This window comes from Apus apus, chromosome 1 (assembly GCF_020740795.1).
Source record: "Apus apus isolate bApuApu2 chromosome 1, bApuApu2.pri.cur, whole genome shotgun sequence".
In the NCBI taxonomy this organism is placed as follows: domain Eukaryota; kingdom Metazoa; phylum Chordata; class Aves; order Apodiformes; family Apodidae; genus Apus; species Apus apus.
The window spans coordinates 8952984-8970442 of record NC_067282.1 but is presented as its reverse complement, the minus strand read 5'-3'; the positions used below and the strand labels follow the sequence as shown (position 1 = coordinate 8970442).

Below are 17459 nucleotides of genomic sequence, written 5' to 3'. Positions count from 1 at the left end.
CATTTTTCATTAGCTACATGGATTGCAGTGAATATGCTGAGAAAAGTTTTCTAGAAGAAAATCTGTTATTTCAGAAGGAAAGGAAACTGCCCTATTAAATGAAATTAGATTTTGAGAAGTTTGATGTTTTATTCCATTATTTCATAACAGAACAGCAGGAATGATACATAATTGTGACAGACAGTAGAATGGCATGGCATGGCTTGACTTGATGCCAAGTGTCATGACTTAATTCATGAATAATGAAAGTGATATAGACTTTTAGAATATTTTTCAATGTTCTTTTGTCACTCTCTGCAAAACTTAGAAGGCATTGATTTTCATTGAAGTTGCCATGAATAAAATAGTTTCAAATTTGAAATTTACCTATGAAGAAAAAGAAATTTTAAGTTTTTTAGCCATCTCCTTTCCTTAGGAATTGGCCTTCAAGGTGTCACACCAAAGCAGAATTGCACAGAGCAGAAACCCAACCATTTAATTTGCAGTGAATCCATTTCTGATCTCACCTGATGCATATAAGCTAGACTATTTTTCTGTTCTCTTCTTGTATCCATGAAGTGTTCAATGAAGTCAACAGTATTTCCCAGTAAGGGCCACAGTTCAACAAATCCTATTTGAAGGAATTGCTTCAACTTCAAGGGACAACCTGCAAGCTGCTTCTAACCTCTTGTTTCTCAGTCAAGCAGAAAGTGTCCTGTCCCAGAGTGAGAAGGCAACCACTTTACTCTTTCTCAGGATCTGTTTTTTTCTTGACTAGCATTGACATTTGCTGTTTATGGCTGCTATTGTTACTCTTCAATGACATAATTTCTGTCCCTAGCAGCATTTTTTCTAAAAGCACAGATTTGGCCTGTGTTGTTGGTATCTGTTCATAACCATGCTGATACCTACCCCTTTGAAGAGTAAAACAGCCTTTTAAATGGGACTCCTTCCAGTGCATTCAAGCATGGAAGAGCATAAAATTTTGCCCAGAAGGGATTCTTCTACATGATTGGTTCTTCTAAGTGATCACAGGTGTTTCCACTACAGATCTAAAACTGAGTAGTCATTCTCATGTCGGCGTAAATCAGGAGCCACTCAGTTACAACCCCTGTCTGGGTTCTGGTCATCTGTTGTAAATCTAGAGTAAATCCAGTAAAGTCAATGAACTTACTTTGGATTTACTTTAAATCTAAAAGAGATTAGAATTTGACCTTAGGTCTATTGGCACAAACTTGTGCAAATGAGAAAAGAAAGATTGAAAAGCTTTTTGCTTAGAAAAAGAAGTGAATGCTGGGAACTGCAGAGTGTTTGCAGGTTTGTAAGATAGTCATCACGCACAAGTAGGTGCTGGCACAATAAGTGCAAGCTGGCCATTTAAGCTTGGCATCTGTACACAACAAAAAACTAAGCAGGCCATTTGTAAGAAAGGAGCTAAAACAAGATAGGTGGGTTTTTTTGGGAGTTATACTTGTTTTGAATCTTCCCACCGTCTTTTTCAGCATTAGCCATGTATTCTTGGCCTCACATTACAGTTCAGTATCTTTTTAGCTAAGTAAGTTAAGACAGAAATGTTTGTGGTCCTGTGGTGTAAAGCTGAGTGTTGAAATAATTCAGGTTAAAAATTAAAATATCCTCAAAAATATATATATGTATAAAGCTGTCTCAGAACAACACAATGTCTGATGAAATAAGCTTCGTCTCCATAGCAATATAGACCAATGCTTGCTGAGCCACATCTGGCTTCAAACAGACTCATCACCAAAAAGCCCCTTGTCATGCAATGCTGTGAGCATAGTCTCACTTCAGTGATCTCTGGGTCTAATGAAGTACTCTAATGGAGATAAAAGTAACATGACTCTGTTGACCTTTCCTGTCTTACATATCATCTCTTGAGCACTGTAGATAAGCTATAAAAATTAGACAACTAGATAGAATCTGTTAATTGCACTGGGAGTTGGACTAGGAACAAACACGGTCATATTTTTAACAGAATTTCTCCTAGAATAGAGAGGATCTAATGTTAGGTTGCTTTGGTTTGTTTGTTTGTTTTTTTAATGTCTGCAGAATATTTGCTGAGGGGACATTCATTGCCTCAGTCTTACCCTACTGAGCTTTTCCTCACTGTGCTACAGCTTCCCAGGCTTCCTCCACATGGATTCTAGGACTCACAAGTGTCTACTTTCACTGCCAGCAGAAAAGGAGCTGCTTAGTCTCTTTCCTTTTCCTTTTAGAATCATGGGAGGAATCCTACAGATGCTCTGAAAGGGCTATGGTGTGTGTCAGGGAGGGCACGTTTGGATGGACTGATAAAACAGGTGTGCTCTGCCCCTGCATTGGGCTAATCAGCTGCATCCAGAAGCCATGCAGCACTAGGACCAAGATACCATCGGTTGACAACTGGTTGAACATGAGCCAGCAGAGTGCCCAGGTGGCCCGGAAGGCCAATGGCATCCTGGCTTGTATCAGGACTAGTGTGGCCAGCAGGAGTAGGGATGTGATTCTCCCCCTGTGCATAACACTGGTGAGGCCTCACCTCGAGTCCTGTGTCCAGTTCTGGGCCTCTCACTTCAAGAAGGATATTGAGGTGCTGGAGCGGGTCCAGAGGAGAGCAACAGGGTGCTGAAAGGACTAGAGGGAAAGTCTTACAGGGATAGGCTGAGGGAGCTAGGGTTGTTTAGCCTGGAGAAGAGGAGACTCAGGGGGGACTTTGTCATTCTCTTCAACTACCTGAAGGGAGGTTGTAGTCAGGTAGGGCTGGGCTTTTCTCCCAGGCAACTGGCAACAAGACAAGAGGGCCTGGCCTGAAGCTGCTCCAGGGGAGGTTTTGGTTGGATATTAGGAAGCACTTCCTCATGGAGAGGGTAAATAGACATTGCAGTGGACTTCCCAGGGAAGTGGTGGATGCACCGTCCCTGGATGTGTTCAAGGAAAGGCTGGATGTGGCACTTAGTGCCATGGTCTATCTGATGTGGTGGTGTTGGTCATAGGCTGGACTTGATGATCTTAAAGGTCTTTTCCAGCCTTGGTGATTCTGTGATTCTGTGAACATGCTGCTTATGTTGCTACCTAAGCTGTATAGTTTCTGACTTCTCAAGAACATGTAGTTGTTTTTTTTCCCCAGTCTAGTGGAAGAACTAAAAACCTTTAGAGCCTATTGATGTGCCTCATGTGGCATTTGGAGGGCTCCAAATAGAGCTGGAGCTTCATAACCTCAGTTAGGAGAAAGATTAAAACTCTTCAGCTTCTGAAAAACCCTCACTTGGAGGAAAATTCTATCCAGAAGGGCTCTTTTCAGATGTGTGACATTGCCATTATTCAGATTACATCATGACCCTCTTCGAGCATGATTGGCAGATGACACTATGATATTAACAAAGACCAGCTGTGACTGCACTCACTAGTCATGAAATTAATGTGGCAAAGAGGCAGCAATAGAGTTCGATAGATTAATCATAAAAAACAACAAACAAACAACAAAACAACAAAACAAAAGCAAAAACCCCAAAACCAAAACTCACACAAAACCCAAAAACCACACTGATTTTGACTTCAGAGTTAAAATAACTTCTTCCAGGCTGTTTGAGATCTCTGGGTGCTCTTCTGATAATTTTGTAATTCTGTTGAACATCTCTGTTGTTACCTTTTCTCAAATAGCTACTGTTATTTTCAATAAGAAAATGTATCCATTTTTATCAAAGGGATATACTTGATCTATGACACTTTTCTAGCTGTCAGTTTAGACTTAGCATTGGAAAAAAGCAGGTTGTACCTTTATCTGCAAATGCTCACTAAATTCTTGTTATTTAATGAGCAGTTATGATATTGAAATTCAGGCTTTGTAAGGGAGTGGTCCATTTTGACTCTGCTGCTCAGTAAACTCCTATGTGCCTCTGCATAACTCCCACAGACTGTGCCTTGCTTTTGTTTGCAATACTGGCTGTATAATGGTAGACCCTCATTATTGCATTACTTTCTACATTTCAGCTCCCTTTTCTCTGCTCTTCTTACTCCACTCTTTGCATCTGTTCACATACTTTGTGGAGAAAAATGCTAGCAAACCTGCTCAGCTATGTCACCTTTTTCTCTCCAATACTTCACGTGGTCCCCTTTTTTGAAGGAAGAGTGCACAGCTATGCCCAAAGCTGGAGTCAATTAATGTCTTGATTCTCTGCTGGTTTCAGAAAGCAAATTTCACATTTTCTACTGTTTTTAGAGCAGAAAATGGTTCACTTTTTTGTTTTGTTTTGTTTGTTCATTTGTTTTCCCTTTTTTCCCCTCAGGGGAAACTTTATGACACTTCACACTGCATTAAGAGTAGTACTGAACATACTGAAAGCTTTGCTTTCTTATCCTCACACCAACTCCTATATTGCATTGTTTTGGCTCCTCGTAGAATTACAGAATGGTTTGGGTTGGAAGGTCATCTAGTCCATCTCCTCTCAGTGAGCAAGGACATCTTCAAACAGTTCCTCTCGCAGTTCCCTGCAAGCAAAAGTCTCTGGGACATCAAAAGTAGGTTCTATTTGATTACCTATTAAATGATACTGTAGCAATATTCCTTGATAAATATTTAACATGTTATTTGTTTATTACCAGTTTAGCAAGGTTCAAAGAGATTGGGTAGACGGATAACTAAGAATGACTTAATTTTAGAAAAAAAACCCTTGTTTACTAGAAAAGTAGTAGTATTGGAAAACAGGTTAGATTGTTAGATAATTAAGAAAAATAACTAATTTATTTTGGAAATGACAGTAAGGGTAATTTTTGAGGTATAACTTTATCTCTAGTCCTTAGAGTTTGGGGAGAAGTCTGCTATGGACTCACAATGGCAGAATGTAGACATAACATGCTAACTGGCAGCATCCTCTTTCATCCTTGTTGCCCAGCCTGGCCCCTGGAAGACAGTAGTTTCCAGAGCAAACACATATTCCACATGGATTTGGTTATGATAATGTGTAAATAAATTATTAGGTTATCTCCTTTTATGCAATGTTACATTTCATTGCTGTGCCTGGTGTTGACTATAGCAGGAAACAGTATCTCCTAACAGAAGGATTTTGGAATGTGTCTAGTTTACAATTTCTGTTTTCTTATCCAATGCCTTTAATGTGACTTCTGTTGTTATTTCAGAATAAAACTTTTTCTTTTTTATTTTTTCTGGTTTTATTTCTTTTTAGGTTTTTTTTTTTTAATTTTTGTGTGTGTGTGTGATGCTTTATGGAATCAGCTCAAACTGGCCAGAGTTTCAAGACACTAAACCCAGAGAGAATCTATTTACAGATGGAAATAGCATAAGAGACTACAACATGTTACCTTCCAAAGTGTTTCGGAAACTGTAGTTGGCCATTTTATCCATGGGTCCAGATTCGTACTGCGTTAGTGACAGGCAAAATTCAACTTCAGCTGAAGATGGGAGCCTTGGGGTCCTTGATTTATCGTGGCTTCCAGGATTTCTCAGTATTGGCCCCTCACCTGTGGCATTGCATAAAGCTTGTTGACTGTTGTACTCTTCAGACTGAGTGCAAATAACCTGTAGAAAACACTTTCTATTAGCAGATTTGCAATTGTAAAAAGTAAAAGCAAACTAGATAAGTACTTTGATTAATATATTTTCGAAGGAACAAAGACAATGTACAGTGTAATACATTTGTTTCAATATATATATTAATTTTAAAGTTTTCTATGTATGATTTTTATATAAGCTGGGTTCTTGCATAGAAGACACCCTTCTACTACAGTCCACATTTACTAGTCTGTATCTGAAACTACCCATGTGGACTGAGGCATCAATTCTCTTTTATGCCCTTGAAAACTCCCTGAGGCTCAATCCAGTGTTACCTACCAGTGCAGCAGGACATAAAGATAGTTAAATCTGCTGAAGCTTCTAAATGGAGGCTTTTCTGGCTTCAACAGACTACTGAACAAAGTGATAACCACAGGTTTTTTCTCCCCACACAGTAAAAGGGGGAATTGTTGACTTGGACTATGGAAAAAAAACCCTCATATTTTATTCTGAAAATACCTGTCTGTGCTTTTCCAGACTAAATGAGTGCTTGGTTTCACTATGTCTTGATGATGCTATACGAAAAATTCAGAAAAAAATGCTGCTGTGCTTCCCAGGAATGTTGTGGGAATTAACATATATCACCATCCGAGATACCGTAGTGACGGGCATTGATTAAGGACCTTAAAAAGAGATATGGATATTAAATAGGTATGAAATACTGTCAGAATTTGTGTCAGGAAGAAATCCAATTACTGTGGTAAAACAAATAATTGTTTGTCAAATGATCTGTAGAACTTGCCAGTCCAGTCTGAGAATCCTGGAAAAGCATGGTGGTTCAATGTAACTTCAAATGATAGTCAGCTGATTTTGGCTGAGAAACTCCCTCACATGCCATGGGTTAAAAGTGCTTGTAAGTGTCATTAAGGTGCTGTTTAATATCTTTTTAAGCCACAATAACTTCCTATCCAAGGGTGTGGGTCTTCTGACCACCGTGAGCTTTTATAACAGCTCTCGCTGTAGAGTTGTCAGAGAAGTAATGGGAAGGAGGGGGAGGGGTTTTTTTCATATTCTACTACAATAAATATACAGGGGGTTAGTACAAGTACTAACATATTTTTACTTTATATTCAGGAACTTGCCTAAAATGGAGTCAGGATGGAGGATGGAGAAAAATATAAGGACACAATGACAAGCAGATCAGGCTAGAGCATGTGGTAGGTATGTAGAGTAGTAGAGTTGATGGGACTATGAAAATGAAACAGAACAATGGTGGCTCAATGTTCCTAGAGCTGTTTTGTATCTCTTTCAGGTGAGGCTGAGGCTCTGAACCAAAACTGCTGTTTATTATTTTTCTTCTTTTCTGAAAAACCCACCAAAACAAATAAAAATTCCAAGAGCCCTTCAGATTGTATGACTCAATGATTAGCAGGTAATCAGTGTGGTTAATGAGAACTTTGTGTGGAGAAAGAAGAGGTTTCGGTATTGTGTGAGACATCAGAGAGGAGAAAAACACATAACACTGAAACCTCCCGACTTCTTTTATCCTGGAGGTGTACTTCTCTTCCATGGACCAAAACAATGAACGAGAAGGTGAGTGAAAGCAAACATGTCTGCTGTGAATGGGATGAAAGAACACGAGATTCTCTGTTAATGAAGGAAGTGAGTAGGAGAGTCATTTCACCATCACTATCTCTGTACAAATTGCCAGATTGAAGCAACACTTTAGCACAACCTCTGCAGTCAATAGAGAGAGAGAGGCGTCTCCTGAGTGTAATTCAGCTCTCCTAAGCCATCCAACAGTTGGTGAGATGTAGTTACCTCTAAGGGTGCCTAACTCCCTCCCTTGACTAAGTCAATAAAATAAAAGTGTAAAAAAATCAATGCAGAACCTGTCTCTGGACTGCATTTAGCAAGGGAAGCAAAATTAAGAGCATTCAACTTAATGCTCTGCTTCTGCATTACAATGGGATGAATCACACCCTGGAGGCACGAATATGCCTCTGAAGTGACTAAAGACAGAACCAAAGAGAAGTTGCTTTTCAATGAGGGGAAGGAGATGAGATTAATCCTTTTCTAAGTGATTTGACCACAAATTCACTTGAAATGTATATCAGAGCTGGTGATGTAACCTAGAATTCTTTAGAATCTGGAGTTCATGAATTATAAGTTTCTTATTAATATGAATATCATTAATAAATTATTATAATTTTTTTTTAAGGACATAAGAAAACTTATCAGTTAAGTCTTTCCTTAGGGACAGCAGTATTAGTTGGAATCTGCCCTAGTCTGTTAAAACTGCTGAGGTGCCCTTGCAAGCTCTAAGTAGTTGACCAACAGAGAGGTTCATGTACACATTTCCCCCAGAAGCTCACTGAGTGGATCGGGATTGTGGATCTATATGTCGGAGGTCAGGACTGTGCCTCTAAGAAGTCTCTTTTAAGAATCCTCACTGAGAAGGGAGTGCTGGTAGCAATGGGGAGAGACCTACAGTTACACACAGAGCATAGGTGCTGTGGTGCTGTTTTTATGACTTTGTGTTACTGAGAGAGTTTGTTCCCAGTAAAAGGACAATAGGGAGATGATTCAAGCTGAGGGACATGCTCTAGTAATGTCCTTGTTTATAAATAATGCACAGACCTCTATCCCTAGAAGTACACTAGTGAAGAAGGCAAGGGTGTCTTGGCTGGTGGAGCTCAACCCAGATGGAAACTACATGAAAGTGGATTTTCTGTTTAGCTCGATTTTCTATGAAACTTGTCTAGGTTCATAGAAAGGTCTGTACCTTCTTCTGTCTTCTCTACCCTGCCATCTCCTATCTTTTCATCCTCTCCCCAGTGCTCTGGGAATAGATCCCCCCTATGTTCTAAAGAGGAATCACATGCTACCTTCAAGACAGGCTTTTCAGACATTCAGACAGGGACTATTCAAGCATGAGCTCAAATGTATCCAAACAAAGGAACACTTCCCCTTCGGTCTGTTTATCCATTTCAGTGGGATTTAAAGTAACTGGTTTTTTTTATGAGGCTTATAAAAGGCTAGAGTGCTGTTTCTTTTCCCATTTATGTCTCAGAGTAGCCCTCATTAATCGTATGACTAACAGAATTCATCCTGAGCAGAAAGCAGATGCTATAAGGCATCTGGTAACTCATGGTCAACAAACGCCAACATAAGGGGCAGGAATGAAAAGACTTATCTGTGACCTTCTGCTATTTGTTCTGAATTAAAAATTAAAGTATGATCATAAAATTAACCAGGATGATTTTCCAGAAAGGTGTGACTTAGGTGATATAAATTATGGATCTGAAACTATAATTTAATGTTTTAGCAATCATATGATGTGCAGGTGGTAACAGAATACAGTTCAGTTAAATATTATTTTGGGGTAAAATATGTATAAAGCACATACAAGATGGGTCACATGGGCCTTATTTTCATTCAGTAAGAGTGCTTTCTACTAGAAACAAGCTGTTTTAAAATATGATTTTTTGTTCCCCTTCAGGACAGTCATGAGCAAATTTCTCGGTTTCCCCTAAACAAAGTTTAATATTCAACCTACACCGAGTGTCTGCTCACCTGCATGAACAAATTCACTGGTGCAAGGGAAACTGTTAGGAAGACGGTCTGAGGAAAAGCTTATGTAAGTAGTTAGCAGAGCAAACGCCAGCAGATGGCAGTCCAGAATATGCAGCATCGATCCTGGGCATTGTAGCACCCAGCAAAAAAAACTCCCTCTGTGCACTGCAGTTGAGATCTTTAGCACAGTTCTTTGCATCGTTTCTTAGAAAACAGACTGTAAATGTGTGGAAGTGTTGCTGTTGTCTCGCACCTTTTTGCAAATGGGAAACCCTTTTGTCTTTTAGTTTGCAACTGCTTGCACAGATCAGACCCTGTGCTTAAGTAAAGCTAATTGCATTACAACGGTTTTCAGGTTTTTTGTCTGCTAATTTTAAATTCAAAGTTTTGGGCCTTTTGGTGACAAATTCTTTGTGATTGCTTTGGACATATTAGATCTGCAGTCACAGGGACATATAATACAGGTAATATTGAACACTTGGGAAAAGGTGATTTTTTTCCCATGGTATTAAAATAGCTTCTCACTTACAAAGTGATCTCAAGTTCCTTAGTTTGCTGGAGAAGCACAGCCGCTGAAAGGGTTAACCTACATCTCTACTTCCTTTAGGGTTAGTCCTTTGCTCTGCCTCTCTTGAGTCTGCATCTGTCCAGAAACTAGACCAGCATGTTTGCCGAGTGATTTGTCCCAGGTTAATGTAGCCTAAAAGGTTCACTTCAGAGTGCAGCCAGAGCAACCACATGATTTGTTCATCTGCGGTGTCCAGCCCAGCTCTCCCACGGGTATGATGCAGGCACTTCCTGGACCTCTTTGACACATCCTTATGTCTCCATTTTCTCTACATTGAGTACAGACTCCTAAGTCGGAGCCTTGGGTCAAAAAGATATTTTACACTGATTAGTTGTTTTTCTCTCTTTGTCCACTTATTCTCTCATCCTTGCCTGGGAATAGCATTAAAGTGCAGTCCTCTCACTGGCAATTTTAAGAGGTTTAATTTTTACTTTTTTTGGCTGCATTAGGACCAAACATAATCTAATCCAAATTACATGCCATCTATAAGCCATTTACCCACCAAACTGGGAAAGTGCAAGGAAATCCCCAAATAACCTGCAACAGAACAAACTGTGCTTGGGGAGTTTGCTTCATAGGCAGAACTTGAAAAGGTGCTTTATCTATAGCAGACCAAAGGATTTTTAAGACTGTGTGTATTTTTATCTGGTTCTTCATGTACTTTTGAATATTAGCAGGGATGGAAATGTAAAATGAGAGAGGACTGAATGAAAAGAAGAAAATTCAGAAAGCAAAGCTTTAAAAAATTCAAAGAAACCACTTTGTGCAAGGATAAGGTTAATATTTATCTTTCTGACCCTTGGAGCATTAACTGGAGGAGCTGTGAAACTCAAGCTAAAAGGAGATGAGACAAACATGAAGTGATAGCACTGAAATGAATCCAGGGCCTTCAAGGTATTTTCTCAACCTTCAGCAAAAGCTGTCTGAGTTTCATCTCATTGCTCAGAGGCAGCTCAGCACTGGGCGTTACTTTACACCCCATTCAGCTCTTCAAAATTATGCTGGGGTGGACTAGGAAACTCTGTTGTCAATTACTGCTGAAATATTCATTAACACTTTCTGGTTTGGCACAGTGTGTTTCCCTGTTTCCTGGCTGCATCCAGGCTGTGCCATTAAGGTTGCTGTCTCCATGTCTACCACAAATTCTTCTCTGTAAGAGAGACACCTGTCTATAGGTAGGCTTATTTTTCTGATGAATTATTAACAAAACCCAATTTTTAAGCAATTCCTTATTCATTTATAGACCTCTGGAGGTGTACACTACATGACTCCTGAGCAAGCATGGCTATATACTAGAGAACAGCCAAGCACCCACAGGCCAAACTCGGCTGTCACCCACTCGTGATCCAGTGGAAGAAGGGAAATACTGAGGTTACAGTGACATAAAAAGGCTGAGGGTACCCAAATGGCTGCTCCAGCTGTGTACAGATCCTATTTCCCTCAGACTGTGGTGCTGAGTTGTGGCACATAGAGACATCTCTTTGTACTAGGAAACGTTTCAAATTTATAATCCATATAAGCAATTTGTTAGGAGACCAATCTTGATAAACTCTTATTCTACATTCACTTACTCCATTTGGGTTGTTGTTTTTTAATTTACCAGCTGGCACCAAAACCTATTAAGTTGCAATAAAAAATAAAATTCTTGAGTTCTTGAGATACTCAGATGACCATATGCAGATGGATGTAAGATTTTGGCTGATTTAAGAATCAAGAAGTGTAGGCTTCCGGTGTTTGTATTTCTGGAAATTTCCTACAGTTTTAAAAGGTGGACAAAAATTAGTACTTCAAATGTTCCTCTCAGACTGTTCAGCTAGCAATACAGCTCCATGATGAACTGTGCTCTGAATTAAATAACTGTGTCTGAATAGATGAATTTTATATTTCTTATGAAGTCATATTTTCAGGTAATAGATCTAAAGTGCTGTCATTATTATCTCAGGAGCATTGTATCAATTTTCTATTTATGTAACTCATTTCACTTTTGTAGTAGCTTTGTGTTTGTATAAGTGGTTCTGCAGGTGGTACGGATTGGATTGCAAAAGGAAATTCTCTGTGCTTGCAACAAAGAATTGTCTTCAGGCTTATGTCAGAATATCTGAGAACAGACAGATCTCCACGTTATGCAATTACTTCTCTTCAGTCACCCTTTTAAGAGAGACAAAATACAAGGGACTAAAGTTGGTTGCTTACCACAATAGCAAACCTAAACCAACACTTAGATTTTCTTGCTTTATTTTCATCAGTCTGCCCAGCACACTGTGGGGATACCCAAATTCTAATGTTAACTGTCAGCAGAAAGATTCTGCATTTATTTACAGAAGGCTTTTGAAGCATTTGTTATCTCCACTGACTTAAGTTATTTCTCCAAAATATTTCTGGTGAAGAAGAACTTCACCTACCACTATTTAAGTGAGGCGGAATAACTAGTTCTCTAGCAAATCCATTATCTTGAATAGTTAGAGAAATAGATACTAAACCGAAAAACTCTCAAAAGATCATGGAAGATCTCAATTTCCCACATAGCTTTCCATTAAGTCGGCACGGAATTGCAATATTTAGTAAAGGATTAGTAGGTGTCATACAGTCCTAATTCTGAATGCAACGCTTTAATCGTCACAAACAAGTAACTGAAACCACAAGAAAATCTTTCCCACCTCCCCTAAACCAGGAGCCAAGCAAACAGATAAAAACAGTAAAGATTCCTAATAGTCTTGCTGGTAAAATCAGAGGCAGGAATCTGAAGTTGCACTTAGGTAACAAACATGAGCAAAATGTGGACAGATAATTCACTCAGCTAAATAGTAACAGCAGCATGTTGAAGAAAAAGTAAGGCAAAAGCAAGAATTTCAGCATGTATTCATGGGTATCCACGTTGCCATGGTAACCTCTCAATGGAAGAAAGTATTTTCTCCTTTCTTTAGGGAGTAAAAGAAGAGAAATACTGTTCTGCAAACAGGAATTTTACTTTATTATTTTATTTTATTTTTTTAAATGTAGAACTATTTCGTAACATAGCAAGCATTGTTTTGTTATGCTTTGGAAAGAGACTTAAAATTCTAAAAAGGACACCATGGTATAGATGTGTTATTCAAAAGGTTTCTCTTGCCCTCTTTTTATTTTGAATGCTGATTAAGAGCCTAAATTCCTTCATATTTCTGGATCTTCCTCTATTATTATTATTATTATTATTATTATTATTATTATTATTATTATTATTATTATTATATCTTGCTGTTTAGTTACAGAGCTTGGATAACCAGCATATTCTGCATCAAATCTATTGCTGTTTTCTGGTTCAAGCTGAGGCTGTTTTTGTTTCCTTTTGATTTTCTGTAGTGAGATTTTGATCTCTTTCTTTGTGTTATTTGAAGGAAATGCATTGACTAAGTTATTCTATCATAGGAAATTTTTAAAATTTGGATTCAAGGCTAATAATCTGTTTGTGTTTTATCTTCAGCCCAAACTCACTGAAAATGCAGATTTGCTCAACCTCTTTCATTTCTTATCTAGATAAGACAGCAGAGATACATAGATTGAAGATGTTAAAGGGGAATAATGCCCTTTGAAGATAAAGTTATTGTAGCCCTGTTTTGGAAATTCTGATAAAAGTGTAGCATTTCCAGAAGTGGCTGAAAATTATATGTGATAAGCACCCATTTTCAGAAATTAACTGGAAAGCTTCAGCAAAGGACTCAGGTCCTCTTACATGTATAAATTGACACTGGATGTGCTTTAAATAAGGCACAATTTTTATTGTTATACCTATTGAAGTTATGAAAAAAACCTTGTTAAGGCACCTTGATTCATAAAAATGTCTTTATTTTCAAAATATATTTGTGAGACCTAATCTTAAAGGAGAAGTTATAAACCTGACTGTTTCTTGAATATGTTTACTACCACTCATACAATTTCTGTGTACTTATTATCAGGATGGAAAAATTCTAAGAATCTGAATATGATTAATAGTGCATTCAAAAAATGAGCTAAACATAACTACCTGCCCCCCATCAGGTCTTTTAGAAAATTCTGCCTTCAACTTACTGATTCCTTTATATGATCTGCCTCCTACTACCTTGCTTATCTCCTCCACTTTATTGTATTGATAGCTTCACTTGACACATGTAACTAATGCAATTCTAGTTTCATTTAATTCACTTTAACACTTGTACCATTTTCACATAATTCTTTATTCAATTCAGAATAGAACAGCATCAGAACCACTTCATTCTGGTAATGCAATCTAATTAAGTTAGTAGAGTTCATCCAGATTCATACTGTCAGAAATGAGCAGAATCTTAGAAAATGGGATGAAAATGTATGCTTCTAGTTATAGCTATTTTATAGCCTACACTGGTAAATTAAATGTGGCCAGGAAACGATTCTTCACTGAAGCCAAATGGCATATAATGCTTCATGTCTATGCCAATAAAATAATCTTAGCCTCACAAAGAGGTTATCTATAGGCAAACCTGGAAATGGTCCATGTAAAGTACCTTTTTTGGGAGGACATCTATTCAATACCTACAAAACCTATGCTAGAAAATGTCCTAAACAATCTGTTACATTATCTGAGAATATTTAAATTTACAAATATATACAAAGCCTGTATTGTTCAGAGGACACAAATCAAGACTAAACACAGTATAATAGCCCAGTTACTTGTTGTTTTGTAATGTCAGAATATGAAAGAGCTGCTAGAGCTTGTATTTCTTTCACTTCTTATTAAATCACTAAAACTGCCCAACCTTCATTTGGGCTGTTGCTACAGAAATAAATAGAATGAAGATAGATTTACACCATCATAATCATAGACTTCAGTGCCAGAAGGGACTGTTGCTATTGTCATGATGGAGTGTGTCTATGGAAGCCAACAGACCTTTGTCACTGTATTTTAGGCAATGTGGCAGCAATGAGCAAGAGACAAAAAATGCCTACAAACTCTCAGTGTTAGAACAGTACAGTATAGTTCAGCTACATGAGAACATATAATCTATGTAAATATGTACATTTACCTTGGTTTAATTTGCAGTGCTCTTAGGTGGCAGGAATAGCTATTGAGTTTACCCTGTAGCTCCTTTGAGCTTCAGAGATTACTCCTTATGTATCATTTGAACTACTGATGTGAATGACACAGCTGGTTCTACAGCCTTCTACGCTCTGTTTGTTAATTTGAAAGCAGACAAGCTTAATCTGATAGTTTTTAACTCTTGGATGGAAGAAGGCACTGGGGGAGGTGCAGAGCATCTCTAAAGTCTTTGCTTCTATTTCCATCATCAGTCACTAGCTGCCTTGCAAGAGTTGTGTTCTAGCAGTTTGAGTACATAAATCCTGCTTTTTCTCGCCTGACTGCTTCGGTAGACCCAAGCATTTCTAGCCCACCAAAAGCCATGTCTGGACCCAGAAGCATACTTTCCCTCTTTCCACTTTAACTTTAGGTTCTTAATTAAGCAGCCTAAATCCTACAGTCAGAGAGAGAAGAGACAAAGAGCCAAATAAACAGCTCTAGATGAAGATTAGGTCCACAGAAAATCTGATTTCCTCTCTGGTAATGCTTACTTTCTCTCCAGGAGCAAGTAAGGGAATGCAGCATGGCTAAGCTCCCAGGTTGTGCACCTCACTTAAGTGCCTCAAGTCAGTTAGGATAATTCTGGCACAATCAGCCTTTCCCTTCCCCTTCCCTTTCGATTGTACTTACCTGCCACGAGGAGAAAAAAGATGCTGGGCTGAGTAAATTAGGGTTGGTGGGATGTCTGCCACCCATGTATTCATCAGTGCAGACCACACAGTCTTCTGCATCTCTCCAGTCCCAATAGGGGATGGTGAAGTTCTCATCACCTGTTATCTTCTGGACCTCACGTTCCCACAGCAGCAAAAAGGCTCGATGCCAAGGCAGAAAACCAGGGGCTTCGTGGGCAAAATCAATGTCCCGCCACACATTGGACCCACCTAAGAGTGTGTCTCGAGAGGCATAATAATGCATCCAGACAAAGACATCATACACATTGATATTTCTGAACATGGGGTTGGAGCCATTGTTCATCTGACTATACGTGCCAGTAGCAATAACATAGTCCTGGCTAGGGGTGTTCTTTGCCAAGCTAAGGTAGGCAAGAAACTTGTCCTTCTCTCTGTTGGTGAGACGGAAGATGTTTCTTCTTGTTCTCACTTGCCTTTCACTGCAGTTGGGTCCTGAGAAGCCGAACTTGCACTCTCCACAGTTGAATCCCATGAAGTTGCCTTCGCATTTGCACGTCCGGTTGTAGAAGACAGAGGGCCAGTCCTCTCTGTCATCCACTCCTGAGAAAGGGAACTGTGGTCCCAGTGGAGCCTGAGAGAGAAGGATGTTCTGGCAGGACCCTCTGCGGGAAAGCACCCCACAGGGGGACCCATCTCCATCCCAGGGAGGACAGCACTCTTTCCTCAGCAAGCTCTGTGTGTTTGCACAGGCTTTGGGAAACTGCCCGGTGGACGGCTGAAGGACGGCCAGGAGAAACCCCATGGCAAACAGTGACATCCTCATGGAGCAGCAGGAGAGCATTGATGTTACGCTTCAGTGCACTGAGTGCTCTCTCTGACCCCTCCACAGTCCTGGGTGTGAAATAAATTCCTCCCCTCCACTGGGAATACTTCACTGCTGACTTCTGCTATGGTGCACCCTCCAATGTCCTTCCCCATTCCTACCCTAGATGCATTTACACACACAATACACTTCAGGGTTAATCTGATTATCACATGTTCTGGGTGAAATCCAAGTGACTTTTTTCCCCAGCCCCTACAGGTTTCAAAATACAGGCACTTATTATAAACTTTCATCTTGTGCCTAGCACATGATTGCTTTCCTCTGGCAATTGGAGAGGAAGTAAAAGTAAAATTTGGACACAGAAACAATTGTCAGCTCTTCAAATTCCTTGTTTTATCATATGCTTTAGAGTAAATGGTTGCTTGAAAAAATCTTAGAACAATCAGTTCAGTAAGTACAGTGAACCTAAAAAATGAGAAAATTAAAAAAATTGTGGGCAAGCTATCAATTTTTCTAAGAGGAGGCAAGCAGAAAATATGGTCAAATTGAGTGAGAACATGGGGCAGAACTGAAATAAATTTTTGTCTTTGCTTTTTGACATTTCAGTGTCAGTTGCCTTTCACAGGCCAGGATATGGCAAAGTAGCTTGACAAGGGAAGTAATACAGTTTTTAGAAGAAAATCTTTTATTTTGTTCCTTTAGAATCCATAGGGCTTTGATAGTTAATGACACACTGAAATCTGCACCCCAATCTTCTCCACAGGTTCGTGTGGAACACAGGCAATCTGCCAATAGATTTGCAGAGACCACTTTAAGCAGCTATCTCTGGACCTGGACACAAACCTGGAATGCTGTTTTTTTTCCCATCAAGCAGTTTGCAAACACCACATCTGTGTTCTTTACTCAATACACCACCGGGCAGCCTCCAGATCACCCGCCTCTTTCTTACTATACATCAGCCTGAGCAGAGCTAGCAGAGCCCTGTGGGAGGCATTAGAAGTTGTTAATTCTTTGAAGTCAGCAAAGGGACAGCACTTGTTTCACTGCTGGTCAATCACACATGAATTATTGACAGTTTTCTTCAGCTACCACTGTTGTTAGCAGAAGTGGTTTTGTTGGTTTTATTATATTACTAAAAGCATTGTGAATTCTTCCCTTATGTTTAGGGAGAATCCTAGCAGGGCAGGAACTATGTATAGGCAAATGAAGTGAGTACTTTGCTGGGAAATTATGCCTTTTGCTGGGATCAGCGGGTCATCACATGACCGTGCTAAGGAGCACGAGGTGCTCTAATCCTGTTGGGTTTC

At 39.3% G+C, this 17459-nt stretch overlaps 1 protein-coding gene across 2 annotated transcripts in view; it reads right to left on the bottom strand.

Moving 5' to 3' along the window:
- TYR (tyrosinase) overlaps window positions 1–16316 on the bottom strand; it is a 48588-nt gene extending 32272 nt beyond the window's left edge. Inside the window, exons 1-2 of one of the 2 annotated variants that reach the window (XM_051620803.1) lie at window positions 15328–16316; window positions 5296–5512 (exon numbers count right to left, since the gene is read on the bottom strand). In XM_051620803.1, the coding sequence (XP_051476763.1) occupies window positions 5296–5512; window positions 15328–16170 (1060 nt within the window). In that variant the 5' untranslated portion in view covers window positions 16171–16316. The remainder of the gene's footprint in view (window positions 1–5295; window positions 5513–15327) is intronic. The other variant, XM_051620811.1, reaches the window with a different exon arrangement.
- Window positions 16317–17459: the final 1143 nt, after the last annotated feature.